General features: G+C 40.4%; 1 protein-coding gene across 2 annotated transcripts; it reads right to left on the reverse strand.

Moving 5' to 3' along the window:
* Positions 1-974: 974 nt before the first annotated feature.
* UBE2J1 (ubiquitin conjugating enzyme E2 J1) lies at positions 975-26,549 on the reverse strand. 2 transcript variants are annotated; one of them, XM_082756941.1, is made up of 9 exons: positions 26,410-26,455; positions 25,612-25,701; positions 17,602-17,675; positions 16,359-16,490; positions 15,581-15,665; positions 14,656-14,761; positions 12,249-12,378; positions 8,090-8,221; positions 975-2,974 (listed from the first exon to the last, which is right to left on the reverse strand). In XM_082756941.1, exons 1-9 carry the CDS (start codon positions 26,438-26,440, stop codon positions 2,705-2,707), a joined length of 1,050 nt encoding a protein of 349 aa, XP_082613067.1. In that variant the 5' UTR covers positions 26,441-26,455; the 3' UTR covers positions 975-2,704. The 2 variants fall into 2 exon arrangements, with proteins under 2 accessions (XP_082613067.1, XP_082613068.1); XM_082756942.1 differs by lacking the exon at positions 25,612-25,701 and having other exon boundaries at positions 26,410-26,549.
* Between the last annotated feature and the right edge of the window lie 408 nt (positions 26,550-26,957).

The raw sequence follows: 26,957 nt of genomic DNA on the forward strand, positions 1-26,957 counted from the left end.
CTTTCAAGGGCTTCTCCCTCCGAGCTTTCCCCTCGCCACCGCCTAACGATTGGCCACCGCTCCCAAAGTTTGCCTCGCCAAACATTCCCGCTGGGTCCTAGAGGATATTTGCTAAAGCCATTACATAAAAACTGCAATTCGGCACGCCGGCTTTTTGCTCAATCCCCTAATCTCAGGACGGTGCTATCCTTCTGCCAGACTGTGTAAAACCGTGCTGTCCCTTTTCATCAGGCTTTCCAGCTTTTCTGTTCGTTCACATGGTGACTTTTTCAACCGGGAAGCGACTGTGCCATCGTGTTTCAGCTAAGTATGTTTCACAGTGGCATACGTAATGCCGTGGTTTTACACCAGTTGAGGTTTTTTTTTTCCAGTTTAGTCAGCCTGGCTCTTTATGCCGTTGAAGATAAAAGATGAGCTATTTCCACTGAAAACGGTTTTATTTATTGTTAACTTTTAGAGAAAGATGAAAAAACAGAAGCCCCCAAGTACCTACACATGCAATAGATTCTTCACATAAATTAACAGCTACCATTTATTTTTCCAAACAAATAGTGGTACAGCGAGGTGTTTTGTTTGAAATGAAAACTTGAAATAAACCTGAAAAGCTCCAAAGCAGCTCTTTTATTAGTCACAACAGAGAAGCAGTTTTCAGAAACCATTATAAGTTGTTTTCCTAACAGCACCTCCACAGATGGCCTCTCTGCAGAGGACTTATCTGCCCTGGTCATGAGAGGGGTGACGAACGGGTACAAGAGCAGAAGTCTGACTGGAACAGCAGCGTGGCTCTAGGAAAAAAAAAAAAAAAAAAAGGAAAAGAAATGTGCAAAGAAATGTGCATTCAAAGCAAAGCTTCCCAAGGAGCAGGAAGGCCAAAACCCATCTCTGCTGTTCTGTGTGCCCAACCCCTTTCACAACGCTTCCCTGTGAGCCCAGGTTTGCCATTTTTGAATGGAGCAGGTACTCGAACAAGAAACCAACCAGGAAATACAGTACTTTTATTTTAAGAGGCTACGGGACCTGTAATTTTGTTTAGAAAAACATTTCTAACAAAATAAATATACAAATAGGAAACACATCACTTACATAGAGGACACCAAGCTGTTCTGCAGTGGAATGTGAACTGTTTAATAAAACCTTTCTTTTTTTAATCTTTGTTCCACAAACAGGACTATCAACAATCCACAAGTGTCAAAAAAAAAGTTGTTGTTTTTCATTTTAGATTTCAATAACCCCTCTTAAACACAGAATGGGCTTTACTTATTTTAGAAGTTGTTATAGCTACTTTAATGTTTCAAAACACTAATGCACACTACATTTAAAGTTAGGAGAGCTGTAGGTAGCTTAATAAATACTGGCTTAGAACCACGATGAAAACCTAGCTTAACTCAGTGTTATTTACAACAACAACAAAAGATCAGCTGAATTCCACTGTCGTTTAAATAAACATTCTAGAGTGCATTAACATCAGAACACAGGTGGAAAATTATTCCACTGATTGCTTTCCTCTACTTCACTGCAATACTTAAGATTCCACAAACAAACCCTCTTAAAACCTTAACAGTTTTCAGTCTACCGCCCAAATGTATGATTTCACAGCATCCATGAATATCTTAACCGTTATTTATTTTTAATAAACCAATAATACAGAAAAAGCCTCTGGGTCCAATACTGATTCCAGGTTACAAACCACTGAAACAAAACAAATAAAACCCCTGTGATAGTTGAAACATAACCAAAGGTTGGCTTGAAACAGTTTATTACTACCAAGGTTTTAATAAATATTTCTTCTTAAGCAAGTTCACATATATGAGAGTTTAAGTATAATAATGTTTAAATTTTCTCTAAGAAATAAAACCACATATGAAACATTCAGTTTAATGCCTTATGTATATTTCTGGTATAATTAAAAGACAATAGCTCTGGGTAAATAATTATATTACATATTTATAACTATTGCAAGAATAGACATGTTTATATAATCTTCAAATTTAAAAAAAAAGCAAGATATACATTTGAGAGTATTAGAAGAGGACATTCAAATCTTGCAAATAAGATTATCCAATCTTATTTCCCCAAAAAATAAAAATCAAAATAATGCAAATAGTTTTCTGGCCCCTTCTCACCTCCCCTACTCCTTTCCCCCTTTCACACATGCAAACCAGAATTTCAACCAATTTACGTGTTCCCACCCAACTAGAAATGTGTCACGGTAAACAAACGTGGTTACAAAACTGTATCCCCTCTAAATTAAGAGCTCACTGGGGCCCAAACACATCGTAGTGTTTCACTTCTTAATTCTGTCTCCAAGGTTAGATATTATACTAACTTAGATTGGGTCATTAACTGCATTTATGTTCTATTAACAAAAAAAAAAAAAAAAAAAAAAAAAAGTGAATCAACCACTTTTTAAAACTGTCTTTTTCTAGTTAATAAATTACTGAAACTGACTCCCCTCGCACATGCCTTAACCTTACTATTCCACCACACTGTTTCTCCAAGGATATAGTGGGCACTAAATTAACACTTGCTGTAGTTAAACAGACTTTTCTTTTCTTACAAGTAATGTACCTGTAGGTACAGTAACATTCGTAAGGACTTAACGCGTAAATACAAAAGTAATTTTTGTAAACAGTTCTTATGTCAAACCCAATACAGAATGTTCAACGAAGCCTTCAAGTCACAGGTCTTTATGAGAGAAACAGCCTTATAACTCAAATATATACTCGTTAGCCAAACATATTCTTCGAAATATAAGAGCTGCCAGCGCAAAAGTCAGCAGGACGATCAGAACAGTTGACCCGGTGTGGTTGGCGTTGACTCTTGGCTGCTGCACCCGATTGAAGTCGGTCGAAGACGGAGCCCGTCTCTGACTCTGCTGCTGGGCACGGCGCTGCCGAGGGCTCAGAGACGTATTAGTGGACACTGATGGAGCACGCTCCTGGCTGGACGCTGCGCTGCTGTTCTGAGTTTCGGACTGAAAAAGAAACAGAAAGAGTTGAGGCAAAACAGTACATAAGAACTTTAGGAACTTCTTTACCGAAAGCATTGTTAGGCATTGGAACGGGCTGCCCAGGGAAGTGGTGGAGTCACCATCCCTGGAGGTCTTCAAAAGACGTTTAGATGTAGAGCTTAGGGATATGGTTTAGTGGGGACTGTTAGCGTTAGGTCAGAGGTTGGACTCGACGATCTTGAGGTCTCTTCCAACCTAGAAATTCTGTGATTCTGTGTGATAAAACTAGTGATGAATAAAATCATCAGAACTAAAATGTACTCTCCAGATAATTCTTAATACTTGAAAGTCTGATAAAAACATCACTAGTAGTTATAAGATAACTACTATTACTGTTAGCGTAAGGACAAAATTGATGTATGTAACAACCTTGAGAAGTCTATTTCAAGCTCCTAATTAGCAGTTCTACGGACACGAGAAGTCTGAAGAAAGCCTGTCAAACAATATTTGAATTCTAGATTAGTTTCAGATCAAGATATGTCAAATGTCTTTGTCTAGAACCTGCTTAACTCCTTGCCATTCAACAAATCTGTAGTAATCCTCCAGACCGTAGAGTCTCTGAAGATTCGTAACGTCACCTACACTGAAGAGGAAGCAAGTTGGGGAGGACAATATAAGAAGGAGAGAAGTCCAGAGGCCTGTAATTAAGCACTGCTTCCTGTGGACAGCTGGGTTCTGCTCTCATCACCACCACTGGGGAAGCAAAACACAAATCAAAATCCCTGGACACAGATTCCTGCACAAGTCACTGAGCTCTGTACCTATGTACCAATGGGTGTGTGCACGCACACACCCATTGCCCTCTGCTGGTCACAGGTTGGGCTGCGACACCACAGGCAGCGACAAAATAAGCGACAGCAGCTGTTACGCAGCTCAGGAGAGTGTCATCCTAAAGCAGAATCATCCTTCAGTTTGTAAGGTCGAAGCCACGGATTTTGGTATTCCACGGGCCTGATCCTGCTCCTGATGCTGAAAGGCTCAAATTTGCAACATTATAGTATTAAAACAGTGACATGGCACTGCTGTTGGAAATTAAAATTGAACTCTGTCAAGATGTTTAATTCTTGAATCAGGCAGCTGACATGACTTATATATATATATAAAGTCTTCTTTTCACTTCTCAGAGCAGATTGCGGGTACTTCCTTGTAATACAACCTGCAACTACTTGCAAAGCTAGCTTCCCCCCCTAATAAAAGAGGTTATCATTACAGCAGGCAAAAAGGGAATTCAGGAGGGTTTGTTTGCTTCCAAACAGAAGCTTTTTAATGACACAGTATCCATAACCCTAAGCACTGTTTTGGCAAGTGAGCTGCTATAACCACAAAAGATATCCTTCCCACACCTGCCAGAGAGGGAACGTCCTCTGCTGAGTATCAAGTTTGGTGATGCACAAGACAGTAAGCCACACAAAGTCCCGTGACTCTGGCCACATATTCTGTATTTGGGGGGAAAAAAAATCTTCAAACTGTCACCTGGTGAGTGATTTAACAAGTCCAGGGAAGAGACGTTCCTTTCCTCCCTACCCATCACTAGTATTTCCCCCTGTGTCTTATCAGCAATACAGCACCGATGTAATTCCTTGCCACATTTGACAGCCTGCCTGTTTACATAGGTTTCTCAAGCAAGCAAGCAGCCTGTGTTGCTTCAAAGAAAAGTATTTTTAAATGGATTCATTTCCACCTGGGGTTTTATCAGTAGAGACAGCCAAGAACTTCACAAGCAGCTGTGGTGGTTTAATAACCGATGGGCTCCACCACACCGCTCTCCCCCTCTCATTCCTCAGAGGGAGAGGGGACAAAACACAACCAAAAAAAAAAAAAAAAAAAAGAGAGAAAAGCTTGTGGGTTGAGATAAGGAGCAGTTTAATTAAAGGAAAAGAGAAAAAGCAAAGGCCACACAGAAGCAAAAGGAGAAGACAGTTATTCTCTGCTTCCTATCAGCAAGCAATGTTCAACTGCGTCTTGGGAAGCAGGACCTCAACCCTCTCATAACGACATAACTTTTTCATCCGTCCACTTGCCCGGGTTTTATTTCTTAGCATGACCTCACAGGGACTGGGATATCCCTCTCTCAGGCTAGGTCTCAGCCTCTGCTGCTCAGAGAGCTGCACCACTCTCCAGCCTCCACCGAGCAGTCCCACAGACCGCAATGAGAGCATGGACACTGACGTTGGTCTGTGACACTGAGGTGGTCACTGGGATGGCAGGTGGCCATCTGTAGCTGAGTCCGAGCTGACTATCTACTATACCTTAACTCAAAATCATTCTTCTGTCAGATGTGGTAGAATCCCATTTTCTTAATGAAAAGGGCAAGTACTTTCAACACATCAACTTCCAGCAGGACCTTGCTTGCAGTCTGAAAACTCAAATGGGAGTAATCTGGGAGTAATCTACCATTACTTTGCCCTGAGGAGATATCAATAACTACTGAAAATTAAAAATAAAATTAAAAAAATGCACTTTTTCTGGAGTAGCCTAGTCAGAGGCACTTTATCAGACCATTCTGCATTGGCTTCACACTCCTCACAAGTACACAGTACTAAGTGAAAAGCCATCTTCATCACCACGTGTTGCACTGGAGAGACCATCTCTATCCCTCCATCTGCTTTTTAAATGACAGGAACTCAGGAAACATACACTCAATATTGCACTGGGGATGTACTTCATTTACAGCTTGAGAACAGGACAAAGAGGACAGGGTAGTAATTTTAAGTGTGGCATCAAAACACTGGCTATTGGTATGGCAAAATAACACACACACACAGGAGAGATGTACTAGTGTTGCCATTAATATAAATAATTGCCATTGCTAAAACAAAAGTACTAGGTTTTAAAACTTAATTTGACGTAAAAACCGTGGTTAACTGTGAAATATTTCAAGTCTTGGTGGCTCATTAGTAAGCTGTATTCCTGACAGTGATAGCTGACAGAAGGGAAAGTAAGTTCAAAGTATCTTTTCTTCTAATGGGATGAGAAATTCTTCAGCAATAAGAGCCCCACACAGAAGAGATGGAGCAGACTCAAAGCAGTGCCCATGCCAGTGACTTGCACCACTTCAGAGTGCTCTTTCATGCAAGAATTCAGCTAAACCTACCCCAGAAGAAGCATCACCGTGCTCGCAAATGCCTTGCTATTAATTCATTGCAAACCCCCCCATCTATTCAAGTAGCTTAAAGGTACAAATCACAGGACAACTGCTGCAGAGAAGAACAAACTCACCCATGAAGCAGTCTGTAGGCGATTGCTTTCCTAGTGTAAAACCTAGCCTGCTGATTTTCACCTCTTCACCTACAGTTAGACCCTTTCCTTAGCATCTATTTGTTTTAAGTGTCCCAAGACCAGAAGAAAGATAACACAACACAGGCAATATACTCCATTCTTCCTGCTTGATTACTGCTACTTTTTCCCTTCCGTAGTGTGTAACAGGACATAAGGTCCCATGACTTCAGAGTCACACATATTACATCTACTATTTTACAAAAAATTACCCAAGCTAATTCAAGGATTTAGCACTGGGTCTGCCTCCACTCTTTTTATTATCTAAGTGCATAAATTTCAAGTTCACAACAGCAACTTTTCTCCAATAGCTTTTAATTAAACATGCACTTGTGAAATAAGGGGTAAACATTTTATCCAAAAAGAGAAAAAAATAGTTTTGATGTTGTCCCATCTGTGACTTTCAACTTAACAAGGCATAATTAGGCCTTTCCAAAAGAACCACCAACTTAAAAGAAATTTATATGTTCAAGAAGCCCATCTGAGCAGAAAGAACCTGAGATTTGCACGGACACTTTCATGCCTATTAGCACATCTAGGCCTCCGGCCTGTGCGTACTGTGTGAAGATTTCTGTATGTTTTAGCATGAATAATGGCTCCAGAAAATTCCTAGCATCCAAAAGGTGGCAACTCAGAGAAACAGGTATTTCTTTAAGCTCAAGGAATGCTTATGAAACAGCTCCCTTAAAACATTAATCCACTTCCTCATCGTTTACATGTTTATATGTATGACATATAAACATTTAATATACATTTCTACAACGTTTAAAGCTTTCATTTCACATAGGACTGCTCTGCTGTAAGTTAAGTTCATCATCACTCATTAGACTGGCATAATTGAATGAAACTGTTCTCAGAAATGGGAGTAATCAAAATCAGCCTTTTCTGAAGTCTCTTTTTTTCCCCCTCCCTCAAGAAAATGCTACTGATGCTCCGGTATTTTGGCCAGTTCTACTGTATTAGCCAGGATTTGTATTGAGAAGAATAAAACAAAATGGTTTATTAAATCCTGAACAATCTGGAAAAATCCTTCTCATGGAAAAAAAAACGTATGCTATTAGCATGTTTATATTTCTACATAGCTTGAAAATATGTTGCAAACATGCAACAGATGGTCTGACGTTATTTGACGTGTTTTATTTTTTTTAACCAATCTGCAGCCCCATCCTCTCTAAAAAACACAGCTTAGCTGGGATTTGTCTGCAATTTATCAGTGAATTTAGATTGCATTTGCCACAGTCGGAACAGCAGCTGCCTTGGCCCACTACCAGGCCTCGGTCACTTCCGAATCTATTATGTAAACCCTACACCTACCGGCATTAAGACTTGAATCTCGTATCATTTACTTCAAACAGTAAGAATATTTTAGTCAAATTGACTTAGACCATAAAAGCAGGAAGATATTCTTAGTATTTAAAGGCTACAAATTATCACTGCAGCAGCTTTTGCCTCTAGCTAAGAATTCTATTGAAAAACATCTGTGATCTATTATGCGAAGGGTAAGTAGTACCTAAGACACCGTGATACTTTAATGAAGTGTTACCCTATACATTAAAGGATCTACTGGGAATATGAATGGATAAAAGAAAGCTATTTGAAGTTTGTTTTTTAAAAGAAGGAAGTGAAAACAAAAGATCGCTATTTCCAAAAGCAGCATCCTATTTGCTGAAGATTTTATAGGGATGCAGAAATTTTACAAGAAACATATGGACTCCATGCTCGGGATGAAGCCTCCTATCAGCTAATAGCACAGATTTCGTGTTCAGACTATGCACATAGATAAAGCTCAAACACGGGCCGTACCATCGCACTGGCTGGATCCTGGAATGCTCGAGCTGCACCATCCTGCTGGGGCTCAGGCGAAGTGGCAGAGCGGTTCGATCCTGATGAGCTTGAAGGCTCAGCATCTGACTTCCTCGATGAATTGACTTCTGCCTACAAGGAATAGTACATAAATACGCTTCAGAGGTGAGATCAAAATTACTCCAAACAGACTTGGCTCTTCTTGGAATGCCCATTCTAGGGCATGCTGAATGTAAGATTTACTGAAGTGATCAAGTATGTCAACTGCATTTCAACTCATCATCAGGTTTAAGAAAAACTAACTCTTAAGAAAAAAGACTATAGATGAACAAACATCAGTTCAGACAATATCCCAGTTCTATTTTGCATTTGTTGTTCTATTTGTTTGTACATAATAATGGGTGTAACATTAAAAAAACACAAATGAATGGAGCTACAAAAAATATTCAGAAGATCCAGGCCAAAATTATGCCAGAAATAACAACTTTATTAAAACTTCTGTTTCTCATGATCCTTAAGTAAGGGCTGACTAATGCTGTCACATGTGGACAAATATAGCCTGTTTCTCAGCAGGGATAATTAGCCTCAGGTGCGTGCTATGTTAATGTTAATCTATAGTGGTTCTAATCCCAAAATTGCCTCAGAGTCAAAATGGGTGCACGTGCATGGCATGATTCTGTGTCAGGCAGCCATAACTCAGCTTTCAGTATTTAAATTTCAGCACAAGAGCAAAAGTAAAAATACCAGTCTTAATAATACTGTATTATATGATTTAGAAAATGTCTAATAAGCACCAATTCCCAGAGGTTAGGCCTCATGCTTTTGGAAATTTGAGACATTGGTAGATCTATAGTGACACATCGAGGATCATTAACAAGACTCTTGCTAAAACAATACACGTGCTTGCAATAATCCCTTTGGAATGGAGGACATCACATCATAGTCCTGAACCAAAACACTTTACAACATATACATATCCAAATTTAATTAAAAAAAGAGGAGGAGGGGCACAGGACCAGGTCAGTTTTTAACCAGCAAGCTAGTCTTTCTCCCTCAGGAGTAGTGTTACACCTCTCTGATCACGTTATCTGGATTTTTTTTTTTTTTCTGCAGAAATTACAATTCCAAATCTAAGAACTAGTACCTGTCTTCAAATACAGATGTAAGTAATGCTACTAAGAAATACAAACAGTATATTAGAAACAAACCAATTATGTAGATAAGCTAATAAGATCACAGGATAATATTCTTCCGCTTTACTATCTGGGGGGAGGAGAGAGTGGATTAAATTCCCCATTTCTTGATATATAATTTCTCATTTTCCTGAAATACTATGTCACTGAAATGATCTGAAGATGGTTTAAAGATTTAAAAATACTTCCTTTTGCACTGATCTACTCTAAACTCTAGTATTAGGATAGTGCAAATTATGACTCAAATGTGGGCCAAACCAAATCAACACAGAATCATGGAATAATTTAGGCTGGAAGGGATCTCTGGACATCACCTGGTCCAATTCCCTCCTCAACGTAGGGTCACGTCCACTTGAGTTTGGAGCATCTCCAAAGCTGGAGACATCACAGCAACTCCAGGCCACGTGCTCCGGCATTTGACAACCCACATGGTGAATATTCTTTTCCTATGTCCAGCTGGTACTTCCCTTCCTCAAACTTGTGACCGCTCTTTTTAATACTTCTGCTTTTTCCAAGAAGAGTTCCTTTAATCTTTTCTGTTAATCTCTATGAAGCATGTACACTGCACTGTGCATTTGATTTACTAATTTATGAAAGGATTTCTAGTATGCTAAATATAGTAATACTAAAATTAAAAACATATATATATATATATATATATATATATATATATAAAAATAAATACATTTTAAAAATGTACTTCAAAGTTTCCCAAATTGAGGTGTTTTTTTTTTTCCAAACTAGTCTCTTTTCTCCATCCTTTGCTGGATCCTCTTACCTCTGCTTCTGGAAAAGCTAGAGAGAATACAGACCTCAAGGAAAGATCAACATATTTAAACATAATAATTAGGGTGGGTGGAGAACAAATTGTACTAGAGTATGCCTTGTGATGGCACCATGTAGATATACCATTTTTTCTGTTTTACAGAAATACAAATGCTATTAGTCATATATTTTTTTTCTCTTTCAGCTGACTGGAGTTTATGGTATATAGCATCTAAAATGCACAAAAAAATGCAGAAAACATTTTGCAAATCAATGTAATTCTGATAAAAAAAAATGTAATTCTCTATTAAAATGGAGAAACAAACACGGAAGCTCAAAGAAGCAGAAAAACTATTTAGGAAATGCCTTTTCCCCCCGCCCCCTGAATTTCACATTCCTTTCCCAATATGAATCACAAGCACTTAAAAAAAAGTTGTAATTTTGCTTAAGGCTGGTATGAAAGGATTTCTTATAATCCCAGGATCATCTAGAAAAGTTAGGGAACCTCTTCTGTAAAGGTGAAGATAATGCAGACATTGCCAATACGTTGCTAGTAGGGAAGCTCACCTAATTATACATCCAACCTGCAATTTGATGTGAAAAACTTACCCCATAAATTGATAAGGAATATGTCCAAATTACTGAAAATGTTTGTATTCCTTGGTACTTACTCATACTATTATTTTGCTACAAATTCATAAGTTGTATATCTCGGTCTAACATCACATAAATGTTAAACATCACAAAATATCACAAAGCCAAGCAAAGCAGAGAATGTAGGAAGTTTAAAAAAATTGACTTGAGAAAAGGAGGGAAAGAGCACCCAGCGACGAGGACTAATTTGCCTTGTATTAAAGCAAAACAGAATGAAATATTGCAAAAAGATTGTTGAAACCTGAATTTTTGTCCGTTTTTTTCCTCATCGAATGCTTTCTCTTAGGAGATGGAGTTAAACATGTGGATACATGGAATGCATCAATATTCTTTAGAGACTGATGCCCTTAAGTTTTTAAGGTTAAAAATTAAAAAGGTATGAAGCATAAGAAAAGTTTTCTTAAAAAGAAATTATGCTTAGATATTTCTAATATTTCTGTGATGAAGATTAGCAGTGCTTATTCAAAAACTAATCCTATACTTTTTAGCCCTTATATATTGTAAAGGAGTCAAGAGCAGCTAAGTCCCAACTGTTTCTCTGGGTAGCTCAGCTTGAAAACTCTGTGTCTGTAGTTCCTCATCCTTGTAAAAATATTTAGAAGTGTTTTTACCATAAGCAGTAGTACACACAGACTCAACCACATCAACACGTGTAGATGTGAGATCAAAAAGGAACACGCAGATCCTGCAAAATTGGCAGTGATGCTCACTAGCGGGCAATCTTCATTCTCAGGGAACACAAAAAACACAGTTTTTGGAACAGTGTTAGAAAAACATTGGCAATGAAAGGGACATACTAGCACTCCCACCCCCAGCAAGGATGCATTCTGCACCAATGCCACACTGCCATATTGTATTTCACTGTAGATCCCTGCCTTCATGCACAGCACTCTTCCTGAGTGGAAGAATGATGAGTTTAGTGGAACCCCCCAAAAAAAAACCTGTACATGCAAGACATGCAATTTTCTACAGCACATATTTGGCTAAACAAACCTTACTTGTACTGAAACACAAGCTAGAGAACACATTTTTGGGTAAGAGTCACTTTCATACCAGAGTTCAACTTTCAGTATCTTCATCTGCAGAGTAGCTCAAAAGAATTTGCAACCATTTTTCAGTAGGAATATGTTTTATTCCTTTCATAAGCCAAAAGAAAAAAAAATCACATAGGAAAAAAAATTTAGGTTAGCTTTGCCCAAACTTTCCTAACATATTTATGATAAAACTAAGTCTGAAGAATTTAATCATCTTACTAGTGATTAAAAACATGGAACTAAAACTAACATCCACTGTTTTTACTGTAGTGTTCACCTCTGAAATTATAACTAGTCAATCACTGCTTGAGATGCAGAGTTTATTTATTGTCACATTCACAGAGATCTACTCTCATTTTTCTCTTTCAGTCTCTCCTAAAAAAACAGGTTTCCACATAGTGATTTGTGAAGGTTTATAAAATAACGTATTTCCCTCAATTTACAAATTTTTCATCCACTTTTTTTTTTTCATATTCTGTACAGCAAAGAAAAAAGTTTAAACAGTTACTACACCTTGAAGCTAATTTGTCTGGCAAGTTCTTTAGCCTCCTTGTCCGCCTGGCTTGACCCACTTCCTGATGTTAGTGGTAAGAGGGCTGTCTTCATCGATGTGCCACACATTTCACAACAGAAGTCTTGTGACCTGGCCACAGAATGACATAGCTCAGAATGAGATGTTCTCAATGTTCGTGTGCTTGCTTAAGCAAACTATTTGCAAAACAATCCACAGAAAGATAAGTAGTTTCAAGACCAGTAGCTTAAAAGTACCTTTTCCCCCCCCCAAAAAAAAAGCATTACCTTGAAAAACTGTATTAAGAATAGTCTATATCATAAATACATATTCCCTCCAACATTTAGGAAAATATTACCTTACATACATATTACAACTACCTAGTACTATATCAATAAATTTTAACTATGTTAAAACTTATTTTAGATATAAAGCAAATTAAAAGTGTACATTATAAAAAGTTAACTATTATTACAAGCACTAAATGATACTCAGGAGTCTGCACCTCAAGTCCAGGAGTTTCAGCTTCTGCTAGAGCATCACCTTTATTCTTGCACGCATATTTGTCTACAGGACATACTGAAGGCAGCTCTTCATGCTGACCAGAAATACACTTATTATACTACCTGGACCGACCCAATAAACCCAACAAGTTTATAAACCCTACACAGGATTTATAAGCTTTGATACAGTGCTATGCTGCAGCTTCTGATTAGCTCAAAGCATAGTAGAATAAGCTTGCATCTGACTGCAAAATAAGGCATTAGAGCCCTGGCGATCATTTAGTTCAGCTTCCTTGCTAGAAACAAGGTCAAGTAAAACTATTTGCCCAAGTCCATTTCCAGTCAGGTTTTGAATACTTTTAAGTTTGAAAAGGATTCCACAACCTCTCTGGACAACCTGCGCCAGTGTCTGATCACCCCTACAACAGAAGAGTGTTTTCTTGCATTCAAACTGAATATTGTGGTTCTCTGCTTCAGCCCACTGCTTCTTCTGAGCACCACTGAATAGAGCCTGGCTATGCCTTCTTTACACTCTTCAGACATTTGTGCACATTGCTAACAGCCCACTGAGCCTTTTCTTCTCCAGACTGAACAGTTTCAGCTCTCTCAGTTTCTCTTCATATGAAACATATTCCGGCCCCTCAGTCATCTTCACAGCCTGCCACTGAACCCAATCCAGTAATTCCATACCTATCTTGGATCCTGAACTGGACACAGCCCCAACCTGGACCCTGTGCTCCAAGTTAGTCTCACCAGCACTGAGTAGAGAGAAAGGATCACCTCCCTCACCCTGCTGGCAATGATCATCCTAATCCAACCCAGAAGGCTGCCAGCCTTCTTTGCTGCAAGGGCACTTGGCTATCTCGTGGTCAACTTGATGTCCACCCTGACCTGCAATTCTTTTCCTGCCAAGCTGCTTTCCCATCAGTTGGCCCACAGCACGTACTAGAACACGGGGTTATTCCTCCCCAGGAGCAGGACTTCATGTTTCTGTATGTCGAACTTCATGAGATTCCCCTCAGCTCACTCCTCCAGCCTGCCCAGGTCCCTCTGGACGGCAGCACAACCCCCTGCAGTATCAGACACTCCTCCCAGTTTCGTACTGTCTGCAGACTTGCCGAGAGTGTACTCTGACCCATCACACAGGTCATTAACGATGCTGAACAGCACGGGGCCCAGTATCAACCCCTGGGTACACCAGCAGCCACTGGCCTCCAGCTGGACTTTACACACCTGATCACAGTCCTCTGAGCCACGCGGATCAGTCAGTTCTCAACCCACCTCACTGTGCGCTGACCCAGGCTGTGCTTCGTGATATTTCTCTATGAGGATATTAAGGAAGATAGCACCAAAAGCCTTGCTGTAGTCAAGACAGACAACATCTGCTGCTCTTCCTTTGTCCACCAAGCTAATCACTCCATTGTAACTTAAAATTAGATTTGTGATTAATTTCCTAAAATTATTCAGAAGCTGTTACTTAGATTTTTTTTTGTTGCTGTTTCATTATGTACTTGAGGGAAACGAGGCCTCATTATTATGTTTGTTTTCTCCATCACTCACACTAACTATCACCTCCATCACATTTATTTTCCTTCCGCAGCACAATTACCACCATATCATAATATTAATTATATCTCTAAAGAATGAATTAGAGATGAACCTCTAATTTGACCACACAATGTTGGCAGGAACACAGCCCTCTCAAAGTATTTCATTTGACTGTAAGTTCTGAGCTTGCACAATATTCAGGAAAAGAATACAGATACAAGGCATAAAGCTTTTGTTTTGTCTTTTAATTTAAAATGAAAGTGAGAGAACAGTCTTGAAGTGACTTTTCCTATTTACTCAATGCCTTACTGTAAAAGATACATATGTATGTACCCACAGTAACAAAATTAGTGCTTACTTCTTTGCAAGAGCTCTTCTTTCTTCTGGTGTATAATCTAGAGATCCTATTGCACCTTCACCTTTGGTTGGCATAAATCCAATAATGGCTAGTAAAGCTGTTCTTACTAAAATTGGGAAACAGAGATATAAATAAGGTTGCAGTAACAATGGTTACTTCATCTTACTCTTCACTCACTAATAAAAAGTTGCAGTTCTGCCCATAAAACTTCACTTTGTCCAAAAAAGCAGTCTGAATTTCGTACAAGTAGCACTGTTGGCTTTTTTGTTTGTTTTATTTTATACGGAACAAGAACTCTTTTTTTGAGCTTCAAATTATAAATGAAAGTTAAGGTCTTATACTCCCATCAGCCAACACAGAGAAGGAAAGCTAAGTTGTTACAACAATGCTGCATAAAGGTTAGAGACCAAAACTTCAAAAATGGGCTCCAAATAAAAATGGGTAGACAGATATTAATATAAGTGTGCATGTGGTGGAGCACCAGCAATAGAAATTGCACCCTATATTCTTATCCTATATTCTTACTCAACGTGAGGGTGATAGTCTTTCAGTTCTCCTTAAGATTTGCAGTGTCGATGTCACTTCCATTTATTCTTCCAATACCGTAATAATAAAAAAATCCTGACAATAGAATCAGTAGCTTGTAATTCAGTTGGGCTTTGTCAAATAAATCTATGCAAATAAATCAATTAACGCATGCAAAAGCACAAAGTGTTATTTCTGCTCACTCCTCGGTGAAGACCAGAAGTACAGTAATTCCAGGGTTTCTTAGAATTCAGGTAGGCACACAAGAGTTCTGCTTTACATCACTAAGAATTAGTTTTCTTGATGAACTGTTGGTGAAGTACTACTGCAGTATAATTTTTCAGTTTAAAAATCTAGTTGCTCAGTGCAGGTAACATTTTCCAAATAATTTATTACTTACTACTCCATGAAGGCTGCCATGTTTCAGGATGATGCCCTGAGATGCTTAAACAAATTTTCTTCCCCACTTCAAACCTGCCATTGGCCTTTAAAAGAAGAATAAGGATATCATAAAATGTGCTTGATTTTTTTTTTGTACAAGTTATAACAATGATCATCAAATAAGTCTATATACAAACAATACTTGACAATTGTATCACTGCCAATCTCACAAAAATGGCATTTGGCTTTTTGAACACAGAAGTTTGCCATTTGCCTCTATTCATGCATGAAGAGACCCTTACCCCCATATGTCCCAATAGACCCTCATATGTCCCAATTCAACACAATGGCTTTCCTGTTACTCCTTTAATCCGTACAAATCTGGAGAGCCTGCAAAGCCATACGTCTGTGAAACTAGACAGAAATATGGGCCTTCACTGATACCATAGGTCTTCTTTACACATGCCAAGAGACACCAAGAGGGCCCATGCAGGCAACAGAAAGTTTCGACAACCACATCAGCAATTGGGATTACAACTGGGGAAGACTAGGTGCCAACTTTCATATAATGACAGAACACCAAAGTCTTGGAAGACTTCTGGTATTAAATTCTTGAACACCTTGAAAGACTTCTGATATTAAATTGGCAGCATTAACTGTACTATGTCACCTTTCTTACAAGAGTAAGTTCTTTCTTACAAAAATAAGTAAATTCCTTAAGTACAGGAACCTCTCTCTGATACCCAAGGTAAAACCAATGAATAACATAAAAAAGAAAAACTAGTAAACATTCTTACCGTCAGCAAAATAATGCTTGGTGGTTTCATGGGATACTCAGGTGGTAATACTATTCGCCCGTGATAAATTCCTCCGTCAAAATCTGAATCTGGAGGGCCTCTAACAGTAAAGTGCCATTCAAAAAGATTATCCTAAAATGCCCACAAAAAGAAACATGTCAAAGAAGTAGACATCTAATCACCATTTTCTTGCAACAAGGACAGGCTAAAGAAGAAGTAAAGAGGGAGTTTTAGGAAAATAGAATCAAATGGGGAGTAAGACAACCAACAGTATACAAAGATTTTGCCTAAAAGGATAAATGGTGTAGCTTCATGATAGTTTTCTTACAAAAGGGCTTTGTTGGTAAATTCAAATTTGTTATTCAAGGTTTTCATACTACTTGCACCAGTTATGACAAGAGTTTTTCCCTGACAGATGGAATATTCCACGACAAATAAAGGAAAACTTGGTCTTTGCCCCATTGAATAGTAGTTTCTACAGAACTGAGAAGAGGCCCACTCCAAGTAAGAACGTTAACAGCCTCCCCTGTCAAGGTCCCTTCTGTGCCCAAGGCAACTCAGGTCCCAGAGAACTTCCATCCTCGTTTGTTTCTCCACAAAGACTTTTGTAACATCTACCTTGCCTTACTGCAACAGGCAGAGTTTGGAACACTTTTGCTGGACACGTAAATAACTTCTCCTCAAGTATTATTTCTTGGGTGTTCTGTGTTTGGTTTTGTGCATCAGACCTTGGGATGCTCACAACTCCCTGAATATTTATGAACAGAACAACTCCTACTGTTACCACATGAGTCCAATGAAGCTTGCTGCTGGTGAATGAGATCTCATAACTAATGTTGAACATTGGTATCACATGGCTGTGACTGCCCATCTAGCTGTAACTTTTTCAAGGATGGAAGGGAAATGTCAACATTTCCAGCATTTCCCATCATCTGTCACTGTTCTCTTCCCAGTAAGTCACTGTTCTAACCGCCAAAAATAAGACTTTCATTTAAATTACAATAGCATGAACTAGACCTTAAGCTTCACCTCAGAAAGTAGAAAACAAGTTACAGACCAAAACTAGTCAATAATAACAAAAGCTAGTCAATAACAACATATATTTTATAGCACCTAGAAACATGCTACCAGCTTCAAGCATGTATCCAAATGTCAGATTTTAAATACATTTGCATATGGAGAACATATAGTATACACCACACTGCCTCATTACAAGCGCCTGTAAACACATGGAGAGACAAACCTCCAAGGGCTGTGCATGATAATGATCTGTAGGATCCTTCAGTTCTGCAGCCTCCTTCATCAAACGTTTGACGGCTGAAAAAGAGAAAGCACAGAACATGAAAAGACAGAAGAAAATTAATGCATACTGCACACAAAAATGCGTAAACATTTCCTGAAGAGCTCCCTTCAGCTAATTTTTTTCAACTCACCGCAGCTTCTTCACTGGAGTTAATAATCCGAGACACAATATCGACTACTCACACTGAATAAATCTTTTAAATGAGTCATGTAGCATAGAGTTATGAAAAATATGCTGTGTGGTCTCCAAGTTTCTCAAAAGAAACCCTTAACACTGTGGCTAAAGCAGCATTGTGTTATTAATTGCACCAAAGACTGAAGGAAAACCAAATGTCATTGACAGAGCTTCAGTGTTTAAATAGAAGATGTACACGACCACCAAACCTAATATTTTATCATAACAAGCTTTTTCCTGACACCTCTCATGACTGTTAGATGGCTCGTCCCTTAATTAATCCAAAAAAGGTGACAGTAAGACTTGAGAAAAACCATCACATCAGTAGCAGAAGGAGATGTGGTTTTATACCACATTTGATAACGCACATGCCCAGCTAGAAAAAACTGACCCAGGTCTTTGTAATTTGAACCTGCTACTGAGGTAGGACACAAAGGTATTTTTCTGTCCTAAACTTAGGCTAGTCTTCAGCTACCCTTTCCAACCGTCCATTTCAGAACCAGCATCATGATCTGTATTTTCTGCATCACCTTTTTCCTTTACCTTCAGTAAGTTTTGTCCCATCACTTGTCCAGCCAGGCGCTCTCATGAGCATCGTGCATTAACTCCTAATAAACTCAGCCAAATCAGAAAGCAAATTAAACACAGCAATCACAGACAAGAAAATGCAGGATGTCACCCCATGAATGAGGTTAGGTAGAATGTCCTTACTATCCCCAAATTACTGAAAAAAGAAATGAAAATAGCTCTGTCACCTCTTTAAGAAGCTATAATGGGAGCAGGAACCCTTACTCCATCACCCATGTTCAATTCAAACCATGGATGTCCCTCTCACTTGTGTAATTACCTATATACAAAGAGGGAGAAAGACTGCCCAAAGTCCCTTTTAACAACAGTGTTTGGTAACACTGCGAATGAACCATAACTCTGATTTACAAAGCCAACTCCATGGATTTACTCACCTTCCTGGTGCTATGAGTGAAGCTACTCTAACCTTCCCACAGAGTAATCTGAATTTCAATTTACTGTGAAGAGTCCTTTTATTTATTTGCACTACCCGACAGCTATAAACGACAGCATAAAGTTTGAAAACTGCACTTCTTACAGCCCAAAAAGCAAACAGACTGCATGGGAACTGGCTGCTGCCAGCCATCCTCCTCCTGCCACGGCCTCCAGGAGGTGTTGATAAAGCCCTGCAGAACCCACCAGGTCCCGCCGCAGGCAGCAGTGGCTGGGATCCACCAAGAACAACTTGGCTCCTTCATCTGCAATGAGGTTTACCAGTTCATTAGTGAGGAATAAGGAAAAAAGTCAGCCTAGACCAGAAAAGGTCTGTCTGGATACTTCCCTTCACAAGCCGAAGAAAGAAGAGTGGGAGACGGAGCAAATCCCATCAAGAAAAAACATCAGAAGACCAAGACGGCTGCCAGGTGTGGACTGCAAGCAGCTGGGCTGCTGGTAGGCAGGATTCAAAACCATAAGCAGTTTAAAGCATGGTTTGGTTTGTTTGTTTTGAAAACAGAAGCCAGGCTACAGCTATTCTATTTTAATGAGCCTGTGTAGAATATATAGGAAAGAACCTGAAACACTGCTCTACCCTGTGAACATGAAATACTCCAAAATACATCATTTAGCTTTTGTACACCATAGAGATAATTTGCTCGTATGAAGTTTTCAATATTAAACAACCGAACACGTCTTCCGAAAAAGCAGCACGTGGATTTCCACATGGTTGAGAAATGTCAACGCAAGTTGCCCAGATCTGGCTTGATCACCAAGGATTCACCCTGAAAACATGGAACATAATGCTTTTCAAACCCACTAAATTTGTTAAATACAAGTTGCAGTATTCACGAACACTGCCCCTCCTTTGGCTAATGGAAACCGCAGTGGAAAAAATGAAAATCATTTCCAAAAGTCTGCCTGCAACAAGTACCCGACACTCATCCAGGCTTCATTAAAAAGAATTGTGATGCAAAGCGCGGCATTTCAGCCCACTTGAAATCACACTGAGTCATCCAAGGAAAAGTTTGGCAGTGGCAATTCTGAAAAATGAGAACATTTTGGCCCCATTCAAAATAAAAATTGCAAACTGTCATCAAGTCAAAAAGCATCCATTGTTTTTGTTTTTTTTTTGGGGGATAACACAGTTAACAAGCAGAATTTGTGTGATGTACACATATACAACTTGATGACTTGCAGCTTTATTTCTGTCAAAAAGATGTGTCCTGGTCAAATCCTGCTTCCTGGGATGTTTAAGCCATCCCACAACTTCGCTTCGCCACATACAATGGCTTCTCCTGAACCTGCCCTGAAGTCACATTCACGTGCTATTTTGCCCATTCAGAATAGTCTGCACCCGGTAGTCCAAAAAAATACTCTGTACAAAAAAAAATAAAAAAAAATAAAATAAAATGATCAGCCTTCCTAAATGTAAATATTACTGCTTAAAGAAAGGATGGGATTCGAACATCTGTGGTGTTCACTTAGATTTGTAAAAATAAGGTGTAATATTCTACTGCTATTATGAAAACACAGCCATAAAATAAAGCAATTCCATCTAGCCTTACAGCAGCCTACTAACAAAGCAAAGCTCTGTATCTAACGAGGTGGAATTTTAGCTCATTTTTACCTTATCAATGAAGGCTACGTAGGGCAATCAAATTGAGTTGATCAAGATCACCATGTGATATTAATGGCAATAATACATAACAATGCAAAAAGTTGTATTTTCACATAACAAAGTCGGCACACTTTTCCTCACTGAAAGTCCAGAAAACGTGATCCAAGCAATTCAGTTCCAACTGCCTCTAACACTTGGATTGTCAGTGAAACAAGTCTGTGTTTGTGATCAGGCTCACATGTGGCAATATCTTCCTCCAATGGACAGCAACCAATTAATTCTACCCATTTTCAGTTCTTCTGTTTGGGGAAGAAAAAAAATGTACAGAGACAAATAAAGCGAGGACCCAAAAATAGCTGGCATAAAGCTAGGGATCTCAGTCTTTCAAGTTGACTTACCTGATCTGGAAAAGGAGAAATAAAACAATCTAATAGCTTTTACTGCTTCAGGAAATGCTGCCTGCTTTTTCTGTTTCATTTTTGTCTGATGGCAGCTATAAATATTTTTTCCACTTTTAATGAGATTTAGAGGTCTACACAGGAGAAATACAGGAAAAGCAATCTTTGGTTTTCAACGGCTCTGCTGACCAAGATAGGCAAGGTGTAATTTACTTATCAAATCCAAGTTTTCCCATTAATTTTATTAATAAAAGTCCCATAAAATATCTCTGGGATGAAGGGTTTTAGAACTACTACCTAGAGCCAACTTAACCTGTTAGCAAAACGCAGGCCATTTTCATTCCTGTGTGTCTATTAACACCACCACTACCTACAATGAGAAAAATACCATTAGAAAATAACAAAAGAAAATAGCATTAGCAGAACGAAAGAGCGTATCGTATTTCAACAAAATTGCTCGATGAACTTTAGATGGATGACGTTTTGGGAAAGTCCTTTGAAAACCAGCTGCTTTTCCCCCCTGCGTCACCCTGTCCCATGGCCAGGGACCATTCTGTATTTGTAGGGAAAAGAGAAGCCAAGTTGCTAAAGGCAAGCTGAATTTCAGCTAAATGGAAAAATATCAGTGAGGTCAGTTGGCGGTTCCACCGCACAAACACTAATCCTGGCTCATTTTTTACTGCACGATCCAAATTTGTGTGTGTTTGTTAAGTACACAGGATTTCTTGTAAGACAACAACACTCAATGAGCTTTCACATTTTAAGCTACAAAAATAAAAGATCACTGAGTGGTGTGGTCACTAAACAAGCACCGAGAAAGCATTTAAAGCAAAGAGTCATATTTGACTCTTATATCCGGCTTTCCAGGCTGGATAGCTATGAAATACTTCTATGACAGCTGTTTAATATGGACAATCACACTTTTAATCATAGTTTTTAGTGTTTGTACTCTCTAGAAGCTGGTTTATTACAACTACACGTAAGGAGACAGCAACAGGTTCCCACCAGCTACCTGCACAGTGCCAGCGGATAACTGCATGCTACTTGCTCCCTTACAGACATCATTTTCCTCTACAGCTTAAAGTATGCGAATGATCATAGTGAATTAAAATACAATAAAAGGGGAAAAAGGCACAGGAGACAGAGTACCCTGAAATAAAAATTATTCTCCTTTTGTAGAATAGTGCCAAACAGCATCTACTCTAGAAATAAAACTGCACATTACTTACACTTTTGTCCTCCACCTCTACATTCTTTGTCCCTATTCATTTCCCTCCCGTTTTTCTTATCCCTTCTGAGTTCACATCTGTCTTCAACTAGGTTTTTGAGCTCCTGTAAATATTTATAAATATATATTTATATTTTTGTATATCATTTCATAATAAACTTAACACGTAAAATTTGCATAGCAGTTTGTATAGTCATTTAGCCTTGAATCAAGACCACATTTAAAGTTTCCTAAACAGTAAGCTATGTGGAACTTCTTTGTGATGGGGACACGTGAGCTTTTCTTACATCATCCAAAAATCAAATTCCTGGAAAACAGGTGGCCAAGTCCTTAAACCACGGATGAGGAGAATATACTACGTATTCTGTTTCTTTAATACTTTTCTCCAACGATTCTCCAAAATTTCCTGCTGCCTCAGTCTATGATGGGACAGCGGACTCTGAAAACTCAACAACAGGAGGCCCTTGCATCAGCCCAAAGCTCATTTACATACAAGGATTTCCAGATTTTGAGTCTTCTAAAATTAGAAAGCCAACAACAGAAGCAACCCATAAAGCTAACAACTCATCCCATAGCACCAGTGACCACCTTATCAAACCTTCATCCTCCAGCGATGAAGGAATTGGCAAAATGAAGAAGAAATTAAAAAGCTGGTCTCAAGCAAACTGCATCACCGTTTCACAGTCATCTCTAACTGAAGCCTACTACAGTTTCAACATTACTCTAAACATATGAATCTATGGAAAACAATTTCTCTAATTCTGTATTACAGAAGTCACACTCCTCTGTCTAAATAAAAGCAAACGGAGACAATCAGGTCTGCTTGCATCACGTGCTGCTTCTGCTACGTTCTCTGTTAGAGAAGTTCCCATTTCATGCTGATCTTTTGAGATAATACAAAAAAGTATCAGAAAACTGAAACGTGCAATTGCAGAACTATAACAATTGTCTGGAGGAGACACAGGTTCCCAAACTGTTTTTATTTTAAAACCCAGTTTGACAGCTGCTTTAACTTTTGCTACAATAACAAACGGAAGCACCACTTGCCAAGAAACACCATTTGCCAAGAAGCCAGCCAGCTGCTGTACATCTTCGGGCCCTCGGATACATCCTTCCCAAGGCCCACAAGGTTCCTGCACTCATACAAAGTAAAAGGAAAGAAAGAAAAAAAAAAAAAAGTACGTTTAACTAAACTATTCTCTCCTTGCTCTCATCCTCAGGAAGGACGGGCCTTTTTTCTTTGTCTCCCTCGTACAGCACTTTTTCTGCAGCTACATTTCAAAACTGCTCAGTCAACTTAACAGAGAACAGGATAAAGTCTATCAAATTTAAAGTGCTGGTTGAAAACACTAAGATCAAACAACATCTTCAAGTTTAATCAAATTTTAATGTCCATTAAACCTTCTATTTTTCTAAAAATCAATCTTTATTTCATTCACAGAAGACACTTAGCAGCACAGCACCCACCGCCTATTTCCTATTGACTGGTTGTTATGCACAAAGAACTGATGCACGCTTGGCGGCGGGGAATACTCCTTACTTGTCAAAAATATAGACTAGAGAGAAAAGTACAGTTCATCGGAAAAGCATTTATTTACCCTGCAGCAAGCACAATACAGATGATGGCTAAGAGGATCACAATCTAGGCACGCTGTGTTCCCTGCATGCCTGGGATGCACAGGCACTGTCCCTGGGCAAATGCAGGACGTACGTATGCCCCATTTGCTCTCCGCAGCCCCACCAGGCAGCCTTGAGATAAAGAAGTCTGCTAAAAACAAATAAAAACACACTGAAAACAAAATATCTCTGTTCTTTGTAGGCTCTGTGTGAGTAGCTATTCATAATTCCTCACACATCTCAGTGCTAATACCTGCTAAGACGCCTGGTAACATCCCACGTGAAAGAGGAGGCCGAGGAATCCTGTCGCTACGAAAGCACGACTACAAGATTTGGGGTCTGCCCCGCAGCAGCCTGAGGGTCACAGCGTTTGAAAAAGCCAAGTGCTTATTCCAAATAGGTGTCTTACAAATTTCAGCAACAGGGCTGTTCCTGAAGCATGGCGAGGATGAAGTCTGTGCTGTAGTCAGCCGAGCTTTAATACTGCTAGGAGAGGTTTATTGGCCATACGGTAGCAGGCCGTATACATTGACTAATCCATTGCGGAATCCTAAAGACAGAAAACAGCTTGCCCTTTTAGAAGTGCCAAGAATAGATATAAAAATATGAAGCAAAACCTTACAAAGCTTTGCCTTGCTGAAGCAATACAAAGACCCCTGAAGTACAGCGTGTGTGATTCTTCCTCTTCCAAAAATTAATGGTGGGAGTAGAAAGTTTCAGGTGAATGTCTCTGTACCCCTTTGCCCTAACAGGGTGACCGAGAGAAGTCAGCATCCCAAACCCAGACCCTCAGCGGTCACACCACACAACCCTGGATAAGGCAGAAGTGCCAGAGCACCCACAGCGCTCGGCAGAGAGGCAGCAGGTAGGGAACAACTTGATTTGCCTCGTGGAGAGACACCATCTTGTAGATGCACTGGGATGAGCTAACATCTACTGGAGAAACCCTGATGAGGAAGGAGATGAATATGTAGCCTAGCAGCAGCCAGACAGCAGGACAAAGCTGTGTAGCAATGGTGTTCTTTACATAGTCTATCTGGAAGCATATTTGTTCACAAACCCAGTCTAGCACACCTACTCGCAGAAGAGGTGCCCACGCTGCCACGTATCATCACTGACGAACTTCAGCTCATGTCACAGCTTTACAGCAGAATCTGGCTTCAGAAGATCAACAAAAGCACAGGTTTCTGCTAACAAAGTTTTCCTATTTAAAATGTTTTTCTCTAATTGTACTCAAATTTTTTTTAAAACTACCATAATTGTTAAAGTACCATACTAAATGCTGAACGCTGTAGGTGGTATTTGCTCTCTTTAAAACTACTTAGCAGGCAGAAGTCACCATCTGGAATCAGAGTTTGCTCAAGTCCAGAAGATTTCAACAGGCAAAGCCCCTCCTGCAGGTACAGAGCAGTTAGGTTCTGTCACTGTTTGAAATGGTAGACAGGGTGGATTTGTTATTAAGTATTTCAGTATGTTTACATTAATTAAAGCCACTGTAAGATTACGGCATTCTACATTTCTATCTTCAGCCTTCGGTTGAACGGGCAAGTGTAAAAATGGATATTAAAATGCACATTTAACAATAACAGATCTGTAAAACAGATAGAAGCATTAAATAACCGCATACGCGTATCCACCTGGTTAGCAAAAAGAAGTGGTAGGCTAAGGGCAACGGCTGTATACAAACCAGTCAACTCATTTTAAAGGTCAATAACAGTTGAAGAAACAAGATTTATTCTGAATCTTTTGGGTATTGAATACCTTTTTCCTGTATTTTTAATGAAAGACTCCAACATGTTAAGTGAATATTGAAGTGTTTTACAAAACAAACTTTGTATAGACTTTGTATAGACCTTCACCGTCCATATGCCACAGAGCACATCTGACTCGGGGAAGTGGTATTGACCCACCGTATGAATCATTTGCCTGTCCCAGGCGAGGATTGTTTGCCGTGGAGCTGCACAGGTGGCAAAAATCGATTTCAGCAAAGGGATTTCTGCCTTGAAAACCAGAGGAGCTGGTACCAGTGGAGGGGAAAAACTCTCCCCAGTGAACCCACGCGTCTGTGCCCGCTGTGCCCAGCTGCCACGGGCACACCACGCAGGTCACCGCCACCGTCCCCAGTGACGTGGCACACCAGGGGTGGTGAGGGTGTTTGGGTGGCCTTGGCAGCCCCCACAGCCACCATGCCCAGCATGTGGGAGGCAGGGAAGGGGGCACCGAGCCTTCCCCTGGGAACAGTGCGGTGCTGGATAAACGCGAGGAGAGCACCGCTTGCTCCGCGCTCCCCATCGCCCGGTTATGCAACCTGGGCGTGAGGAAGAGGAGGAGGAGGAAGAGGAGGAGGAGGAGGGAGGGGGCAGAAGACACACTTTAGCAACAGGTCGGCCACCCGGGAGGGGAGCTTGCTGTGGCAGCAAGCCTGCTATTGACACCGGCCGAGCCCCTCCCCGCCTCGCAGCGCGGCGGCAGGGCTGCGAGACGGAGCCGCCAGCACCTGCAGCGGGCAGGGGGAGCACGGGCAGAGCCTGGCCCCAAAGCACTGAGCTGCTGGGCTGGGCCGGGCCGAGCCGAGCCGAGCCGAGCCGGGAGAGGAGATAAAGGAGAGGAGATAAAGGCGAGAAGGCGGCTGCGGCACGGCCCCGGCTCCCCCCCAAGCCCTTCGGGCGGTCCCCGCTGCGCCGCCCCGGCGCTGCCCGCGGCCTTACCGGGGTTCTTGAGGTTGTAGCGGCCCTCCATGGCGGCGGGCAGCGCCGAGGCAGCGGGGGACGAGCGACGAGGAGGAGGAGGAGGAGGAGGAGAAGGAGGGACGGGAGGAGGAGGAGGAAGGCAGAGCCCGGCCCCGGGAAACTCCCCTGACGTGGCAGCGGCCCCGCCGTGGCCGCGGAGGGAGGCACCTGCCTCGGCAGCACCGCCCCCGGGCTGCGGCCATAGCGCCTGGTGTTTGTTTTTTTGTTTGTTTGTTTTGTTTTGTTTTTGTTTTTATTCCTCTGGAAGGAAGGGAGAGGGAGGTGGCATCCCTGAGGTGGCACAGGGGTGTTCAAGGAGAGGCTGGAAGTGGTGCTTGGGGACACGGTCAGTGGGTGACAGTGGTGGTGGAGCAGGGGATCTCGGAGGTCTCCTCCGACCCTAATGGCTGTAAGGAGCCCAAGGACCTCATAACAAGAGCAGAGTGGTTTAAAAAACACTTCCAGCCCTCACAGGCCCCACCAACGCCTCATCCAGAAAGATTTAGCTGTAAGATTTACTAGCACCA

Source organism: Aythya marila (genome assembly GCF_965140915.1).
Source record: "Aythya marila genome assembly, chromosome: 3".
Classification (NCBI taxonomy): Eukaryota; Metazoa; Chordata; class Aves; order Anseriformes; family Anatidae; genus Aythya; species Aythya marila.